At 41.4% G+C, this 16,210-nt stretch overlaps 1 protein-coding gene across 3 annotated transcripts in view; it reads right to left on the reverse strand.

The window, feature by feature from the left end:
- Window positions 1-375: 375 nt before the first annotated feature.
- The window catches only part of LOC102460431 (TLE family member 1, transcriptional corepressor), an 89,100-nt gene continuing 73,265 nt past the window's right edge, over window positions 376-16,210 (reverse strand). For all 3 annotated transcript variants that reach the window (XM_075931753.2, XM_075931752.2, XM_075931755.2), the window contains 6 exons: window positions 11,174-11,423; window positions 9,006-9,253; window positions 5,320-5,467; window positions 4,790-4,940; window positions 4,259-4,335; window positions 376-1,009 (listed from right to left, as the gene is read on the reverse strand). In XM_075931753.2, coding sequence (XP_075787868.1) covers window positions 902-1,009; window positions 4,259-4,335; window positions 4,790-4,940; window positions 5,320-5,467; window positions 9,006-9,253; window positions 11,174-11,423 — 982 coding nt within the window. In that variant the 3' untranslated portion in view covers window positions 376-901. The remainder of the gene's footprint in view (window positions 1,010-4,258; window positions 4,336-4,789; window positions 4,941-5,319; window positions 5,468-9,005; window positions 9,254-11,173; window positions 11,424-16,210) is intronic.

Genomic DNA, 16,210 nt, shown 5'->3' on the forward strand with positions numbered 1-16,210 from the left:
GAAAAGTCACATCTTACTGCATGTGTTTTGGAAAGAGCTGAATGAGTTATAATTAGACATAAATATGACCCTGCCAAATCAAATATATATTGGAAAATTTATCATTAAATGCACATCTTTATGAATGGTTCTTCAATGTTTATACTGGCTCTAATTGATCATTTTAAAAAATTTCTGTTCAGTTTTCTGTAGCACAAGACAGTTCCTACTGAATTTTATAAATGTGGTTTCACATATGATAACTCTAGGGATGGTTAGTAAATAAAGTATAGGACGTTGTTCTCAAACTTTACATAGCTTTTGCATTTTCCCATAAAAGTAATTATATCCCAAAAAAGTATTGAAATAAATCACTTAATAAGTGAGAGCAAAAAAGACTGTTGGTACTAAAGCCTTTACTGTAATAAACGAAATATATTTACAATTTATACAAATGTTTGACCTTCAACAAAAATACAAAAACATATCACAAGATGCAAAACCAGGAAAGCAAGTTCATCTGAGACATCACTGCTCTACACAGGACAGAATGCAAGTTGAACTGCAAGAAAAAGAAAGGTAATCCCACATATTCAGGCAATGAGAAAGGTTTGTATGAGATCACAAAAAAAGAAAGAAAGAAAAAAGGCGGCTTCAACATTCATCAGCAGACTCCTTTTTTTAAATCCCCCAAACCTAGGCTACATCTGTCCATCTTGCCTCCATATTTCATTTGGTCCAGGTAGCTGATACCTAGTTGCTGGATGTTGGCTTCTATTTTGTATACTTGGAGTTGTTTCATTTCAAGATCTGCAATCCGGTATTTTGTTCCATTTTTTAAAAAGGTTAAAACCTTTCTACTTCTACAAATTAAGAACATTTGGCCCAGTTCAACTCTTAAGTTATGTGCCCATCACATTTTTCAGTAGATGACTTCATAGACCGTAGCTTTCTTGTCTCCAGAACCAGTAACTATGTATTTATCATCCACAGAGATGTCACAACTAAGTACAGATGAGGATTCTTTGGACTAGATGGGGGAAAAAAATAACAAAAAAATTGGTTACTAATTTGTTCAATAACTGTTTGAGACATGTTGCTTATGTCCATCCACTGGGGGGAGGGGAGGGTCTGTCTGTGTACCCAGTGAACTAGAGTCAGAGATTTTTACTTTAGTGATACTCTTTGGGGAAGCGAATTCACCATCAGCCACCTTGTGCTGTTGGATGCTACCCCAAACCCTCTCAGTTCCTTCTAACCAGATGGGACTCTGCTATAGAGAGAGTGATGGGTACATCATGGAATGCACACATGCAATACATCTCAAACAACAACAGTTACAGAACAAATTAGTAACTGTTTTCAATCCTTCAAGCAATTGCACGTGTCCATTCCACTTCAGGTGGCTCACAAAAAGTACAATCCGAAGATGGCTTTTGGAGTCTATGTGAACAAGGATTGAAGGACAATTTGTCCAAATGTGGCATCAACTTTGGAATGTTGAGTATAGCATAATGAGTAGTAAGGCTACATTGATGACCAACTTGCTCTACAAAGTATCTGTTACAGGTACATGAGCCAAAAAAACCTGCTGAAGCTGCTTGAGATCTTGTAAAGTATCCTTCCACCCCATTTGGAGGGGGTACCTAGCTGTGCAGCATCATAGAACTGATGCATGCAGGATGAAATCCTCTGAGTTGAGACTGGAAGTCCTTTCATTTTGAGTGTAACTGACAAACAGCTGGGACAATGATTTACAAGACCCAATTCTGTCCAAATACTCTTCTAGCATCCAGGGTATGGAACCTCTCCTCATCCTTATGAGAATGGTGCTTAGGAAAAAAACGTTGCTAAGTGTATCTTGTGCTGCAGGTCTCCAGCACCATCGATATCAAGAAATGTTCCCGCTGCTATTACTGATGCACTGAAGGAGCTGGCACTGTAGCAGAGATCCTTCTCAATGGCCCAGGCGTGCATGCTTGCTAGAGTTGATAACCCGTGATAGGAGAAGGTTGGTAAGAGGGAATATATCTTCCCAAAGGATATCCTAACTCGGTGGTCTCCAACCTTTTTACACCCAAGTTCACTTTTTAAATCTCAGAACAGGCAAAGATCTACCGCCCCGCCCCTTCCTTGAAGCCCTGCCCTCTCTATTCTCCTCCTGTCCATCACTTGCTATTCCCAGCCCTTATTTACACACTCTGATAAACTGTTTATTTTTAAATTATGAGATATATAAAATTAAAATCACGTGTTTATAGTTATGAAATAAATGGTCTGTTTTTTATTCATGCTATTTAAATCTAAAATGAAGCATTTATAATTATACATTTTGTGGGGACAGAGTTCTGCAGCAGGGGGCACAGGAGAGGGAATAGGATGCTGGGAGGGCAGAGGACAGAATTCGGGGAGTGCGGATGGGAATAGGGGCAGAGTTCTGCTGCTGGGGACAGGGGAGTGGGGACAGAGTTCTGCGGCTGGGGCCAGGGGATTGGGAACAGCGTTTTGTAGCTGGGGGCAGGGGAGTGGGGACAGCATTCAGGGAGTGGGGACGGGGAGTGAGGACAGCGTTCTGTAGCTAGAGAGTGGGGGCTGGGGAGTGGGGTGCCAGTGGAGGCAGCGAGTCCCCTGCATCTGCCTCCTCCCAGGATTTCCTTCCCCCCCGCCAGAGGGAAACCAGTGCGTGCCTGCCCCGCGGCCGACCCCCTCGCCCCCTTGCGCATGCCAAGAAACCCCCTGTGCGCCTGCCCCGGGGCTGACTAACCCCTTCTGTGCAGTGCTGAGAGCCAAAGCTCCCTCCCACAGTACACCCGGAAGAGCAGCTAGCATACTTCCAGAATTGCCGGAAGTGGCACTAAGCTGCGGGACTTCTGTCCATTCCCAGGAAGCCGACGCTACCTCCATTTTCACTTGAGGTAAGTAGTGGGGCTTCTCGGGGGTGAGAGGGAAATGGGAGCGGGGAGGACAGGATGCCTCGCGATCGACTGGTCGAGGACTCGTGATCAACCAGTCGAGGCCTCTGGTGTCCACAGTCCTAACTTGTCCTCCAAGTTGTTTACTGAGATGGTCCCTGGGACCTTAGTCTTTGATCGGACCCAAGTTTTAGCTCCTTTGACAAACAGGGATGTTAAATAGGGTTAGTAAGGTACTTGAGTAATTAACAGAATTTTCCATCGACTATTCAATTAGTCAGCAAAGGGGTTCTCTGCAGCTTTGCTTTTTGCCACCGGGCTCCTGCCACCAGGCTCTTACTATATATAAAAAGCAAAGGCACACAGTTCCCCACTACACCTCTGCCACTCCTGCGCCTCGCAGAGAAGGTGCTGGGGGGAAACCAGATTTTAAGCCAGTTCCCCCCAGCACTGGCTCCTCCCCCACCTTTCTGCCTGATACAGAGGCAGCAAGGGGGAGGATTGATTAGTCAGGTAGTGGACTACTCGCTTGCATCGCTACTGACAAATGGTCTGATCTTCCATGCTTCTCTCACCAACAAAAAAGGGGTGACCTTTACAAGCAGTGTCCCAAGGGACACTCCTCACCAATGCCAAAGTACTTCATACTCTCCTTGACAGGAAGGTACAGAATGTGGATGCAAGAGTAGCCTTTCTGAAGATGTGTGGCACAATCTCACCTATCTGTCTTTTTTTGGTGTCTGGTTTAAAGTCCTTGCAAATCTGGCAGGGATTTCAAATGTATCCCACAATGAGGCACTTCAGGCAGGTGAAACAAGGATCACTCACTGACAGATTTCTTGCAGCCAGCACACAATGTAAAATCCAGGGACCCCAGCATACCCACAAATAAGAAAGAACCAAGAAAAATGAATAAAACTGACACTAATCTAACACCAGTGCATATCACTAACTTTATCGATGTCTGTAAAGGAAGATCATTTCCACATAAAGGGAGAAACTTGCAGGAGCATGTGCATGAGCTTTGACTACAGATCCCAGGAGATCAGAAGGATCTGAGGGAGGTCTGGGGCAGCAGCACAAGGGAGCTGAAGGTGCATCTGCAACCCCAATGGGTAACTCTAAGGGAAAAGTTTCCAGCTCTTGTGCATTAGATGCAGACACCAGAAGTAGAATGGACATGTGCAAGCACTCAAAAAATGTAACATTAAAAAAATCCTTTTTTTTTCCATCTTCCCTCCAGCACACATTTGTGGTTTCAAATAATACAGAGCACATAGCTGGAGATAAAGGCCCAATCTTTGTATTGCCACTATTTCATCTTTTTTCTAAACAAAACAATACCAAAAAAAAGCTATTACTTATACCTGGAATATACTGGCTCCATAGGGGGTCCGCCAGGCATTAAGAAGGTTATCTTTTCCAGTACTCACAAACCATTTACCTAGAAATTTAACAGAATGTCTATGAGAGCATGTAATAAAACATCTAACAATTCTCAGATTTTTACATTTAACTCACATTTATAAAATTTAACTCAACAAGCCTATTAACCTCCGGAGTTATTAGCTAGATGATCAGCACTATTCAAAGCTCTGAGATGGTTTCTGCTTACATGTCGTTGATTAGTACTGTGTGTGTGAGAGATGGGGGACAGAATGTGAAACCCACCCCATAGGAATGCTGCTGCTGCTTGTAATAATAGTACTTAAAAAAAACACTTCATACGTAGAAAGAGCTTTACAAACATGAAATTCTCATAACAGCCATGGGAGGAAGAGAGAGATATTATCATTATTTTACAGAGACAAGTAAGAGGCAGAAAGACAAAGTGACCTCCCCCAAGTCACCCAGTAAAGTAACTGGCAGAGCAGGTATTCAAACACAGGTCAACTTACCACAGTAAGCAAACTTGAGTGACAACACACAGCTCTCATGAAGGTGTAGTTGATACTTGTCTGGTTTATTTACATGTAGTACTTCCACATTGCTGCTTTCCATTCCCACAGCTAGCCATTCACCAGTAGGGCAATAGCCCAGGGAAAAGATCTAGGGGAATTAAATGAGAATGTTTACCTTTTTGCAGTGTTAATAAATGAAATAGCACAGTAAAGGAAAGAGACAAACAAAATCCAAACTGTTCACCAGCAAGACTACAGTTCCAATTCTGATAAGAGAATACTGGAATATTTAGTTATTTATTCCTGTAATTCAAACTATGTTTTTTGGGAGAACAAGTGAGCTGTCCTTTAGGTTATTATTGCAGTTTTTCTGCCAATAAACTATAGGAATACCAAAACATATTGCATGTTTTGGCTTCTCATAGCAACATAAAAGTTTCTCACTTGCACTGGATTTAGTTCTTGAGTATCTTCCTAAATAAACTGGCAAATTAAAAAAAAAAAAAAAAGTAGGAAAAACTAGTCACCTGTGATGTGAAGTCATGCTGTTGTAGCTGTCTCCCTTCTCTCAAGTCCCAGGATCTGACAGTGTTGTCCAAACCTCCCGTCCAGAGCTTGGTACCATCATTAGAAATGTCAATACAGCTGGCTCCATCTGTGTGGCCCTGGAATTGCCTGATAAAACAAACCAGATTGAATAATGATTTCCTGCCAGTGCTCAAGGTAAACACTGTTGTGTTGTTAGTTTTGGATTCTGTGTGTGTGTCTCATCTCTTCTGTGTCTGCTGATGTGCAGGAGCCAGCCCCTCCCCCTGGCTGGACATGAAATGCACACATTACAAGAATCATTTTGCAGGTGTTAGGGAAATGATCCGAAGTACAGCTAGCTAAACAAAAGCAGTCAAATATTTCCTATCAGATTTTGGGAGGAAGGAAAGCTATTTCAAACCAAAGTACGACAGCCATCACATCTGGGAAAAATGAATGGCTCATCATGATTAAAAAACAAACTATCCACAGGACAAACTACTGGTTTCTGCATTATTTATTTTTCTGAGAGTCAAGATGACACATATGTAATAGATTTGGTTGCATAAACAGTAGGATATAATCCAGAAAACTAAAAGCAATACCATCATCATGACTGAATCAGCAAAATTATGCTCTTGGTGGTAGTGGGTCAGAGGCCCATGATCACGAAACGTTTTAATTTTAAAGCTTTGTATTGGGAACTCCCAGCTCTCAGTAACAAAGGACCATCTCAAGTTTTCCTTAATCCTGACATATGAGATTCCTGATTTTTTCACTGGCAATTGGCTTTGGAGAAGTCAAAAGGGAAAAGGGAGGAGGGGTTGACTTGTATATTAAAAATGTACACACTTGGACTGAAGTGGAGATGAACGTAGGAGATAGCTGTGTAGAGAGTCTCTGGGTTAAGCTAAAAGGGGTAAAAAACGAGGGTGATATCATGCTAGGAGTCTACTACAGGCCACCTAGCCAGGTGGAAGAGGTGGATGAGGCCTTTTTTAAACAATTAACAAAACTATCCAAAGCCCAAGATTTGATGGTGATGGGGGACTTCAACTATCCAGACATATGTTGGGAAACTAACACAGCAGGGCACAGGTTATCCAATAAGTTTCTGGACTGCATTGGAGACAACTTTCTGTTTCAGAAGGTTGAAAGAGCTACCAGAGGAGAAGCTGTTCTGGATTTGGTTTTAACAAATAGGGAGGAACTAGTTGAGAACTTGAAAGTGGAACACAGCATAGGGGACAGTGATCATGAAATAATAGAGTTCATGATCTTAAGGAAAGGTAGAAGGGAGACCAGCACAATTAAGTTAATGGATTTCAGGAAGGCAGGTTTTGATAAGCTCAGAGAACTTGTAGGTAAGGTCCCATGGGAAGCAAGACTGAAGGGAAAAACAACTGAGGAGAGTTGGAAGTATTTCAAAGGGACGTTGTTAAGGGCCCAAAAGCAAACAATTCCGCTGTGTAGAAAAGACAGAAAATATGGCAAAAGACCAGCTTGGCTTAACAAGGAGATCTTGCACGATCTCAAAATAAAAAAAGGAGTCATATAAAAAATGGAAACTAGTACAAATAATAAAGGATGAATATAGGCAAGCAACACGGGAATGCAGGGGCAAGATTAGAAAGGCAAAGGCACAAAATGAGATCAAACTAGCTACAGGCATAAAGGGAAACAAGAAGACCTTTTATAAATACATTAAAAGCAAGAGGAAGACCAAGGACAGGGTAGGCCCACTGCTCAGTGAGGAGGGAGAAGCAATAACAGGAAACTTGGAAATGGCGGAGATGCTCAATGACTTCTTTGTTTCGGTCTTCACCAAGAAGTCTGGAGGTGTGCCTAACGTAGTGAATACAAGCAGAGAGAGGGTAAGTTTAGAAGATAGGATACACAAAGAACAAGTTAAAAATCACTTAGGAAAGTTAGGATACTCAAGGAGCTGATAGAGCAGGTATCTGAGCCTTTAGCTATGATTTTTGAAAAATCATGGCAGACAGGGGAGACTCCAGAAGACTGGAAAGGGGCAAATATTGTGCCCATCTATAAAAAGGGGAATAGGAACAACCCAGGAAACTACAGACTGGTCAGTTTAACGTCTATCCCAGGGAAGATAATGGAGCAGGTAATTAAGGAAATCATGTGCAAACACTTGGAAGGTAATAAAGTGATAGGGAATAGCCAGCATGGGTTTGTGAAGAACAAGTCATGCCAAACTAATCTGATAGCTTTCTTTGATAGGATAACGAGCCTTGTGGATAAGGGAGAAGCGGTGGATGTCATATACCTAGAGCGACAAGAATGATTAAAGGTTTAGAGAACATGACCTATGAAGCCAGGCTTCATGAACTGGGCTTGTTTAGTTTGGAAAAAAGAAGATTAAGGGGGGACATGATAGCGGTTTTCAAATATCTAAAGGGGTGTCACACGGAGGAAGGAGAAAATTTGTTCCTCTTGGTTACTGAGGACAGGACAAGGAGTAATGGGCTAAAAGTGCAGCAGGGGAGGTTTAGATTGGACATTAGGAAAAAATTCCTAACTGTCAGGGTGGTCAAATATTGGAATAAATTGCCAAGGGAGGTGGTGGAATCTCCCTCTCTGGAGATATTTAAGAACAGGTTAGATAGACATCTGTCAGGGATGGTGTAGACAGAGCTTGGTTCTGCCTTGAGGGCGGGGGGCTGAACTCGATGACCTCTCGAGGTCCCTTCCAGTCCTATGATTCTATGCCTTAGTGTCAAATGTGGAGAGGAAAGAGAATCTTTTGGGACTCCACTATAAATAATTTTCAACTGCCATACTAAAGGTCTTTTGGCACGTTTTCTTTTGAACCACTGGTCTGAAAATACTAGGAGTTATCAATTAGTAAAACTAGCAGGCAATGGAAAATTAGAAGTAATCATATAGAACAGGCCTGGGCAAAATACGTTGAATCTGGCCTGCCAAGACACCAGATCTGGCCTGCGGGCACAGCGGGGAGCTCCAGGCAGGTTCCCCTGCTTGCCCCGCAGACCACTCAGAAAAGCAACTGCCAAGCAGTTTCTCATTCAAAACTGTGATCCCACTTTCCCTCCCCCTCACCCCAATTCCTTACCCTAAGCTCCCTTCTGCACCCGGCCTTCATCTCAGACCTTGCACCTCCTCCATTAACATTATGGAAGAGTGCAGCCCTCGACCTCTTTCCAAACTCTTGAGTAGCCCCTCCCATCAAATTTTTTCCCCCACCCCTGATATAGAGGTATCCCTTAGTGATACAGTTAGCAGAATCCTCACTCTTGTAAATCACTTTTGGGTAGTCCAATTTTGTTACAATGTATGAGGCGATTTTCAATATTTATGTAATAATGCTCACAAGACAAAGAAACAAACTTTAATACTACCCCAAATTATGCATTCACTCTTCATACCCATGAAAATTAAACATGCCAAGGTTTGCAGTGATTTGTGGCTGGTCCAAAATTCATTGGCACCCATGAGAGTTTTTATATTGACTTCAATGGGCTTTGGATCAGGCCCATTATGAAATGGGAGAATGTCTCCCAGTAATAGGCTGAAACTATCACTCAACTAACATCTACTTAAGTAGGATTCATTCTGTTCTCTAGACAACAGGTGTATCTACGTAACACTTTTAGCAAGAAATACACTATGTAGGTACAATAAATATTTTAGAGTAACTCACCTGACCAATGTCTGGTTGTGCAGATCCCATACTGCAATGTTCCCATCACTACAGCACGAGAAGCAGACCTTGGAATCAGGGCTGATAGCCAGAGCATAGCAGGCTGGAGCAGATGATGTCAGCTCTGCTTTTATACGAGGAGTTGGTGCTGCCAGGTCCCATATGGATAATGTGCTGGCTTCCCCACCAACTATGAGGGTGCATCCATCAGGCAGCAATTTACAGGAGCGGATGTAGTTATCTCTGTTCTGTGTAATACAAGCTACCTCAGTTACATTAATAAACGCCTATTGATAATAACCAATGACATGGTTCATTCAGCATCCAAGTTTTAAACACTAGTTTGTATTCTCCTGCTGCCAAAATACACAAATTTCACCAGCAGATTCTATGGCTTCAATCTTCTACCTCTCACCACACAGCAGAGAGTACAGCTGTGGAAATTAAGCTACAGTTTTTTTTCATATTGTGAGTACGGAAGCCTACTTTGTTTTGAAGCTGATGGAAAGCAATTCTTACATCTCATTACAAACCAACAGAGCCAAGCTAACAGAGCCAAGAGTTTGCTTGTTGTACAAATGCATGCCTTCTGCTAGGACTGCCAACAGTGCAGGAATATTTCCGAAAGAGCAAATGACCTCTTTGGCAGCGTGGAGAAATCATCTATGAGAAATAGTACATAAGTCATACTGACCTAAATTTTTTCCCTTAAACGCTGTTTTGATCTTATTTATAAATGCTGCACATTTTGTGTGCTGACTGCTTTTAACCTGTTTCTTGGGACTTAACACTGGATCTCCGTTTGTCAGCAGAGGTCTTACTATATAACTAGTTTCATGTTTGTGATATGTTAAGGACTAGAAAGTACTAAGGCAAAACAGTCTATGCTTCAATCATTACAAGTTTTACTCCATAAATTGGCTGTCATTTTAAATAGCAAAATTATTGTGGTGAGAGCTCTGTAGAAACCAAAAGGATAAAACCTATAACTCAAAACATTCAAAATAGCAATGTTATTATTGGTTTTGCATTACACTTTCCTTATTACAGCAATGCAATCATGTAACTTGCAGGCCTTGTTATATGCAGCAATAAGGTCTACATAACTTATACTTAGATAGCTATGAACACTGCTTCCAGGATTGTGTCCTCCACAACAGACAGACAAACAGAAATGAAGACCCAGCAAAGCTTGACTGTATAACTTGGCTCGTACCAATATCACTGAATATTAAAAGTAGAACTTGCTGTGTTTTAAATGGGTATTAAAGTGATTTATAGCCTACGCCCTTAGAAAGGTACCTGCCTTTACACAGTGCGCATTTTACTGCTTGCCTTTCTTTCCAAATGTATTGGTTCTAAAGCCAATGCTCCATGTTGTATGCAGCACTGAATTCATTGTCAGCTCTCAACAAATGTATGTTCACGTTCAGAACAAGAGCAAATATTTATTAGTTCTGTATCAAGCTTTGAGACCAATCCCCATATTGTAATCAGGCACCTTGTGAGTATCTTCTGTTTAAATCAGTGTTTCTTAAACTTTTTAAGACCATGGAACAGCACATTTTTTTTTATGAGGAACACCAAGGATTTTTTTTGTTGATCCAAAAAAAAAAAAAAAAGGTTGGGGGAAAAGGGGAGGAAGGGTCGGGGGGGAGGAGAGGAAGGGGGAGAAGTTAGAAAAAAAGGGTTGGGGGAAGTTATTGAACAAAAATAGTCACCTGCCCCTTTAAGGGCAGCCATTTTGAATTCTGTTCTTCGCAGCACACAGTTTAAGAAACACTAGTTTTAATGAACTGTAGCAAAAAAAAAATACTCATGGAACATTCTAGGCATCTCAGAGCAAGCCTGATTGCCTTCACTTACTGTGACTTATCTAATGAGGAAACCTCCATTAACTGCAAGAGGAAGAATTGGGGAAAATTCCCATTTAAAAGTTATTTCTCTAGTGCAGTATTTGATTATTGATCTTATCTATGAGGACTAAACTACAATTCTTCCTATACCATTGCCACCATTTTATTTAAAAAAAGTTACATGCCAAAAACAGGAAAAAGAACGGCCTAATATTTCCTTATAATATGAATAAAATCCAGGGCTGGAGAGCTATTTCCTTATTGGGTCTTCAAGGAGAAGTTACTCTTGTACACAAGTTCCTGTTTGCTTACCAGGCAATCCAACTGAGAGACAGGGCTCTTGTTGCCGGGTTGGCTAATATCCCAGACTTTGACACATCCCTTTCCACCTGTGTACACGTGTCTTGTGGGGTTGCTGATGGTAACTGCACATACTACTTCCCCGTGATTCAGAGTGTTGATCTGACGAGCATGGCGAGGGATTCCTGGTCCAATGAGGGCATCGGGAGGGAAAGGTACAGGCTGCATCTGACCATCCGCAGTAACGTGAAAGGAGTATGCTCTTTGGGGGGAAAGGGGGAGCAGGAGGGAGAGGAATGACAAAGATGGAGAATTATGTCAACCATTACATTGCTGAGTTATGACAAATAAGAACAACCTTTACCAGTTCCTTAGATTGACATAATGTGAAAAATAAAATCATCCAAGCTGCAGTGCCAAGTGCTATGCACACACAAGAAATTTGGGATGAGAAGAGAGGACTTACAACAGACAATTCCATCTCCTCTTGCTTGTGAAGCACAAAAACGGTAAGTGCATTAAGTGGTATGATTAACAAGTCCCTTTTTAAAACATGTCTATGTCTATGAGGTCATAGCAGCTACCTTTACCCTTCGTGAATTTAACCAAACATCTAGACTGCAAATATGAACAAATGGAGGCCATACAACTTCAATTGAAAGGCTGACTGATACCTTTTCCTAGTGGCTGTTCCTCTGAACAACATTTGTAGGGTCTCATTTCTGCAAAGAAGCTGACATGCCCAATTTCCCAGGCATTTTTGATTATTTGTACAGCTTTAATATTTGCATTTTTGCTAGTGTCAGAGTTTAAGTGAACTGAAACTGCTATCTGGAATATGGGGAACTGTAGCTGAATAAAGATACATTTTTCCTTGTAAAAAAAGCAGATAGAATAATACATGTGAGGCATCTGCCTAAGACTACTCCACTAATAATAGTTAGGGTTTTGAGTGTTTCCTTTATAGCTCAATTACCATTTATAGGACACATTTTATTGCCTAGGTGAGATCCCTAATTTTGTCCTAATATTTTAAATGCATATCTGATTCACATTACAAAGACCAATATTCCCATCATTGCTATTGCCACATTTATGACAATCTCAAGAAGACCAAAACTGAATGAACATGGAAGAGAGAATAAACTGCCTGCTCACTAATACAAATTGAGCCAGTTTGAGTCACACTGTTTGGTGCTCCGCCTGCTTATCCATCTGCCCCCTCCCCCCCAAAAAAAGTATTTTTCCTTAAGAAAGTCTTGAAAGTGCCTACCCTACACTACAAATACAGCCCCTTAGTTAGTGTAACTCAGATGAAATTCACACTTTTTACATATTACATTATGTAATTGCCATTCTATCCTAAAATTGGTAGTCAAATTTTTCCCATTTGTGTTTTCTGTAAATCACATGCTATAACCAGCGATTAAAAACCCATTCAAATAGGGTGAGTACACGGATTAGGAATGGGGAGAGAGAATTGATGGAATGCTGGCACCTTCCCCTTGAAGGAAGGGATTAAGTTTGAGAGCAGAAATAGTCCAGATATCATTAATGATCTTTTCAGTATGAAAGGAAGAAGCAAAAGAGCACCCCATATACTCTTGTTTTCACAGGGAAGTTACAGGAGTGAAGAGCAAGCTACAATTAAGTTAAGGCATGAATATTTCTTATACCTAGTCACATGTGGTAGAATCCATACTTGAGTGAATGCATACAGGTAAGTGAGAGTGAGAAACAGAATGAGGGAGCTACACTAGCTAAGAAGTGAAGGAGAGGAAGATCAGGAAGATGCAGGCAAGAGAAAATGTAGGATCCAAAGTAAAGAAAAGAAGATAACATTGAAAAGAAAGAGGAAAGAATACAATAAGCATGGAGAGAAAAAGAATGGAAAGATACTCTCTCCAAACAATGCAACATATACAGATGGAAAAGTGGAATGAAACCAGAAAGAGGAAACAAGATACAAGAAAAGCACAGGAGACAAAGGTTATATTGTTGCAAAACTTAATAAATAGGAAATAGACTGATAATGAAAACATAAACATAGTATTCTTTTAAAGTGTCTAGAGCCTGGTTTTGAGGGCTGTAATGACACAGGTGTTTCTCACATGGGCTAACAGAAGATGTTGGGAAAAGTTGTGACAGGACATTCCTTGCATTGAACAGAATATACCATTTATCTTCACACTGCTGATAGTCAGACTCATATTACCTATTGCCCTCTCTCTGGTTTTATAGGCTGTATCACGTTTGTAGCACTCTCTCTTTATTCCTATGCCCTGAAAGAGGAAAGGAACTAAGTGAACACTACTCCTCGACAAATATCTTGTAGGTCACTCCACAACTTATCTTCTTTCATTCAATGAGTAGTTTTTATTTATAGGTACTCATTAGTATTTGATTTAGAGGGCAGTTCTTTACTCACCTCAAAAAGCTCACCTTTCTAAATACCATAATTATTGTCAATAAAGAATAAAAAGAGGCAGCGTGAAAAAAAATACTGTTTGATTATGTAATTAAAGACTGCACCATAAAGCGTGTGGATGGGAGCAAAATTAAGGTTACACAGCCAACCATAACTCTGGTATTTCATAAAGTACAGGAGGGGTCCCCATGAAAAAACATTAAACAGTGTCCTCCTCTTCTCCCTGCCCCCTCCCCCCCCAAAAAAACCCCAATCCCACTCTGAACATTGTTTAGGTTATAAATTAAAGCACTTTAAAGTTAGGAAATGTCAAAACTGAGGTTGCCTATGCACTATGATAAACATACTATTTCTTCCTGCCTCATTAAATAAACAGAATTGTTTGTGTTACAGTAGTAGTCAGAGGCTCCAACATCAAGGCCTCATTGTGCAAGGTACAAACAAGATACAGCAGTGAAGTGACTTGCCCAAGATTACACAACAGGTCCGATCTGAGGAACAGGATCAAGGTATAGAATCATGACAGCAGTGAGAGGCTGCAATTGGACCTATTCTGTCTGTCTGTCTCTCTCTCAGCCCCCCCTCCCCCCCCCCCCCCCCCACACACACACACACAGAGCAGAACTTTAAATTTCAGCTGCAAAACTTTTATAATTGGTGAAAATACACAGGCAGAAAGTTATACTAGTAAAGCACATCTTGACCTAGATTTCACACTGATTTTGCAGGGCAAGTTCAATTCAGAAGCTACAAACGATATACTGGTTGTTTAAAAAATCAGCATGTTTTAAATTCAGAACATGGTTTTGATCAATTTTATGTCTTATACAGGCAGTCCCCGGGTTACGTACAAGATAGGGATTGTAGGTTTGTTCTTAAGTTGAATCTGTATGTAAGTCGGAACTGGCATCCAGATTCAGACGCTGCTGAATCTGATCAGTTTCAACAGCAGCTGAATCTGGACACCAGTTCTGACTTACATACAGATTCAACTTAAGAACCGCAGGCGTCCCCAAGTCAGCTGCTGCTGAAACTGCTCAGCAGCTGATTCCAGGAAGCCCAGGGCAGAGCAACTCTGCCTCGGGCTTCCTGTAGTCAGCCGCTGGTCAGTTTCAGCAGCGGCTAACTTGGGAACGCCTGGGGCAGAGCAGCTCGGGTGCTGCCGGGTTGGTCCAGTAGCGCCAAGGAGCGGTGCTGCGGGACCAACCGGCAGCGCCCCACCTGCTCTACCACAGGCCCCGGGCTTTGCTCCACGTCTCCCTGGTCTGCTGGGGGGGGAGGGGGGGCGCACTAGCTGTGTCCCCTCTCCCCCCCCCCCCAGCAGACCAGGGAGACGTGGAGCAAAGCGGCGGAGGACCTGGGGCCGGACCTGCGGCATTTCCAGCTGATCTGGAAGCGGCCGCGGGTCCGGCCCCGGGTCCTCCGCCGCTTTGCTCAGCGTCTCCCTGGTCTGCAGACCAGGGAGACGGGGAGCAGCTTTTCTCGCCCCGGAGGAGGCGGGCAGTGGGACCAGGCGTCCCGCCGCTCCAGTCCTCCGGGGCGAAAAAATCCCCGTTCGTAACTGCGGATCCGACATAAGTCGGATCCGCGTAACTTGGGGACTGCCTGTAGTTCCTACACATAAGTAGTTTTACTTTAATAAAAAAGTGCTGTTTTTAAGCATTAATTGAATTTTCATTTCTGTCCAAATGGAACTTGACAATCACAAAATTAAAAAATCACACATGCCAATTGGTAAATCAGAAACATCATTAGTCATCTTCTAAAATTGTAAAGTATATAAAAATTAAGAATGAGAGAATGTGTGTTAAATTACACAAATGTTTAAATAAATGTGTATTGCTAATGTGTATCTTCCACATTCGCAAAAAGAAGCACCATATTTAGTGAGATGGTTATATTTAGCTGCAAATTAACAGCAATAATATTTTACCAAATTAACAGTAATAAAAATTACCAACCAATAAAATAAAAATAACTAAGAATCAGAGTACTAGAAATGGAAGGGACCTCAGGAGATATCAACTCCATTCCCCTGCATCACAGGAGGACCACGAAGTACAAACACAAAACAAGATTACAATAAATTACTTCAATCAGGGTTTCCTACTTGCTGGTTTAAAATCACGAATAAATTTTAATTCATTTTAATTTAAATGAATCTATCCAGAAGTGATCTCTCTGATCTTAGTTCACTCAATCAATAAGTTGTTTTTCCATTTGTACCAGGCCTTTGGATTGGTACCAGGAATATGACGACACTCCAATGTACTACCACAATACAAACAATTGTAATGTATTGATTTGGCTAAGATTAATTTAGTATAAATCTTGCACTTTTAGCTCTCCATTTTCTAAGTAGGATAATTGTTTTATGACTGTCATCCTCCGAAGAGAACCCCAGAACTGTTCTTGCCATTTCAGAGAAATATCTAAAATTAGTGTTTTTATGATGAAATTAAACTGCAAGACTTTCTTCATTTTATGGAAAAATTAGCATGACAAATATGATTAAACTGATTTGACCAGCTATCTTACTCTAGAGCCTGGTCCACTCTACAGTGGAAGATCAAGTTAAGATACACAACCCCAGCTACGTTAATTACGTAGCTGAGTCAGAG

The sequence above is a fragment of the Pelodiscus sinensis genome, chromosome 6, assembly GCF_052426305.1.
Source record: "Pelodiscus sinensis isolate ZL-2025 chromosome 6, ASM5242630v1, whole genome shotgun sequence".
NCBI lineage: Eukaryota > Metazoa > Chordata > Testudines > Trionychidae > Pelodiscus > Pelodiscus sinensis.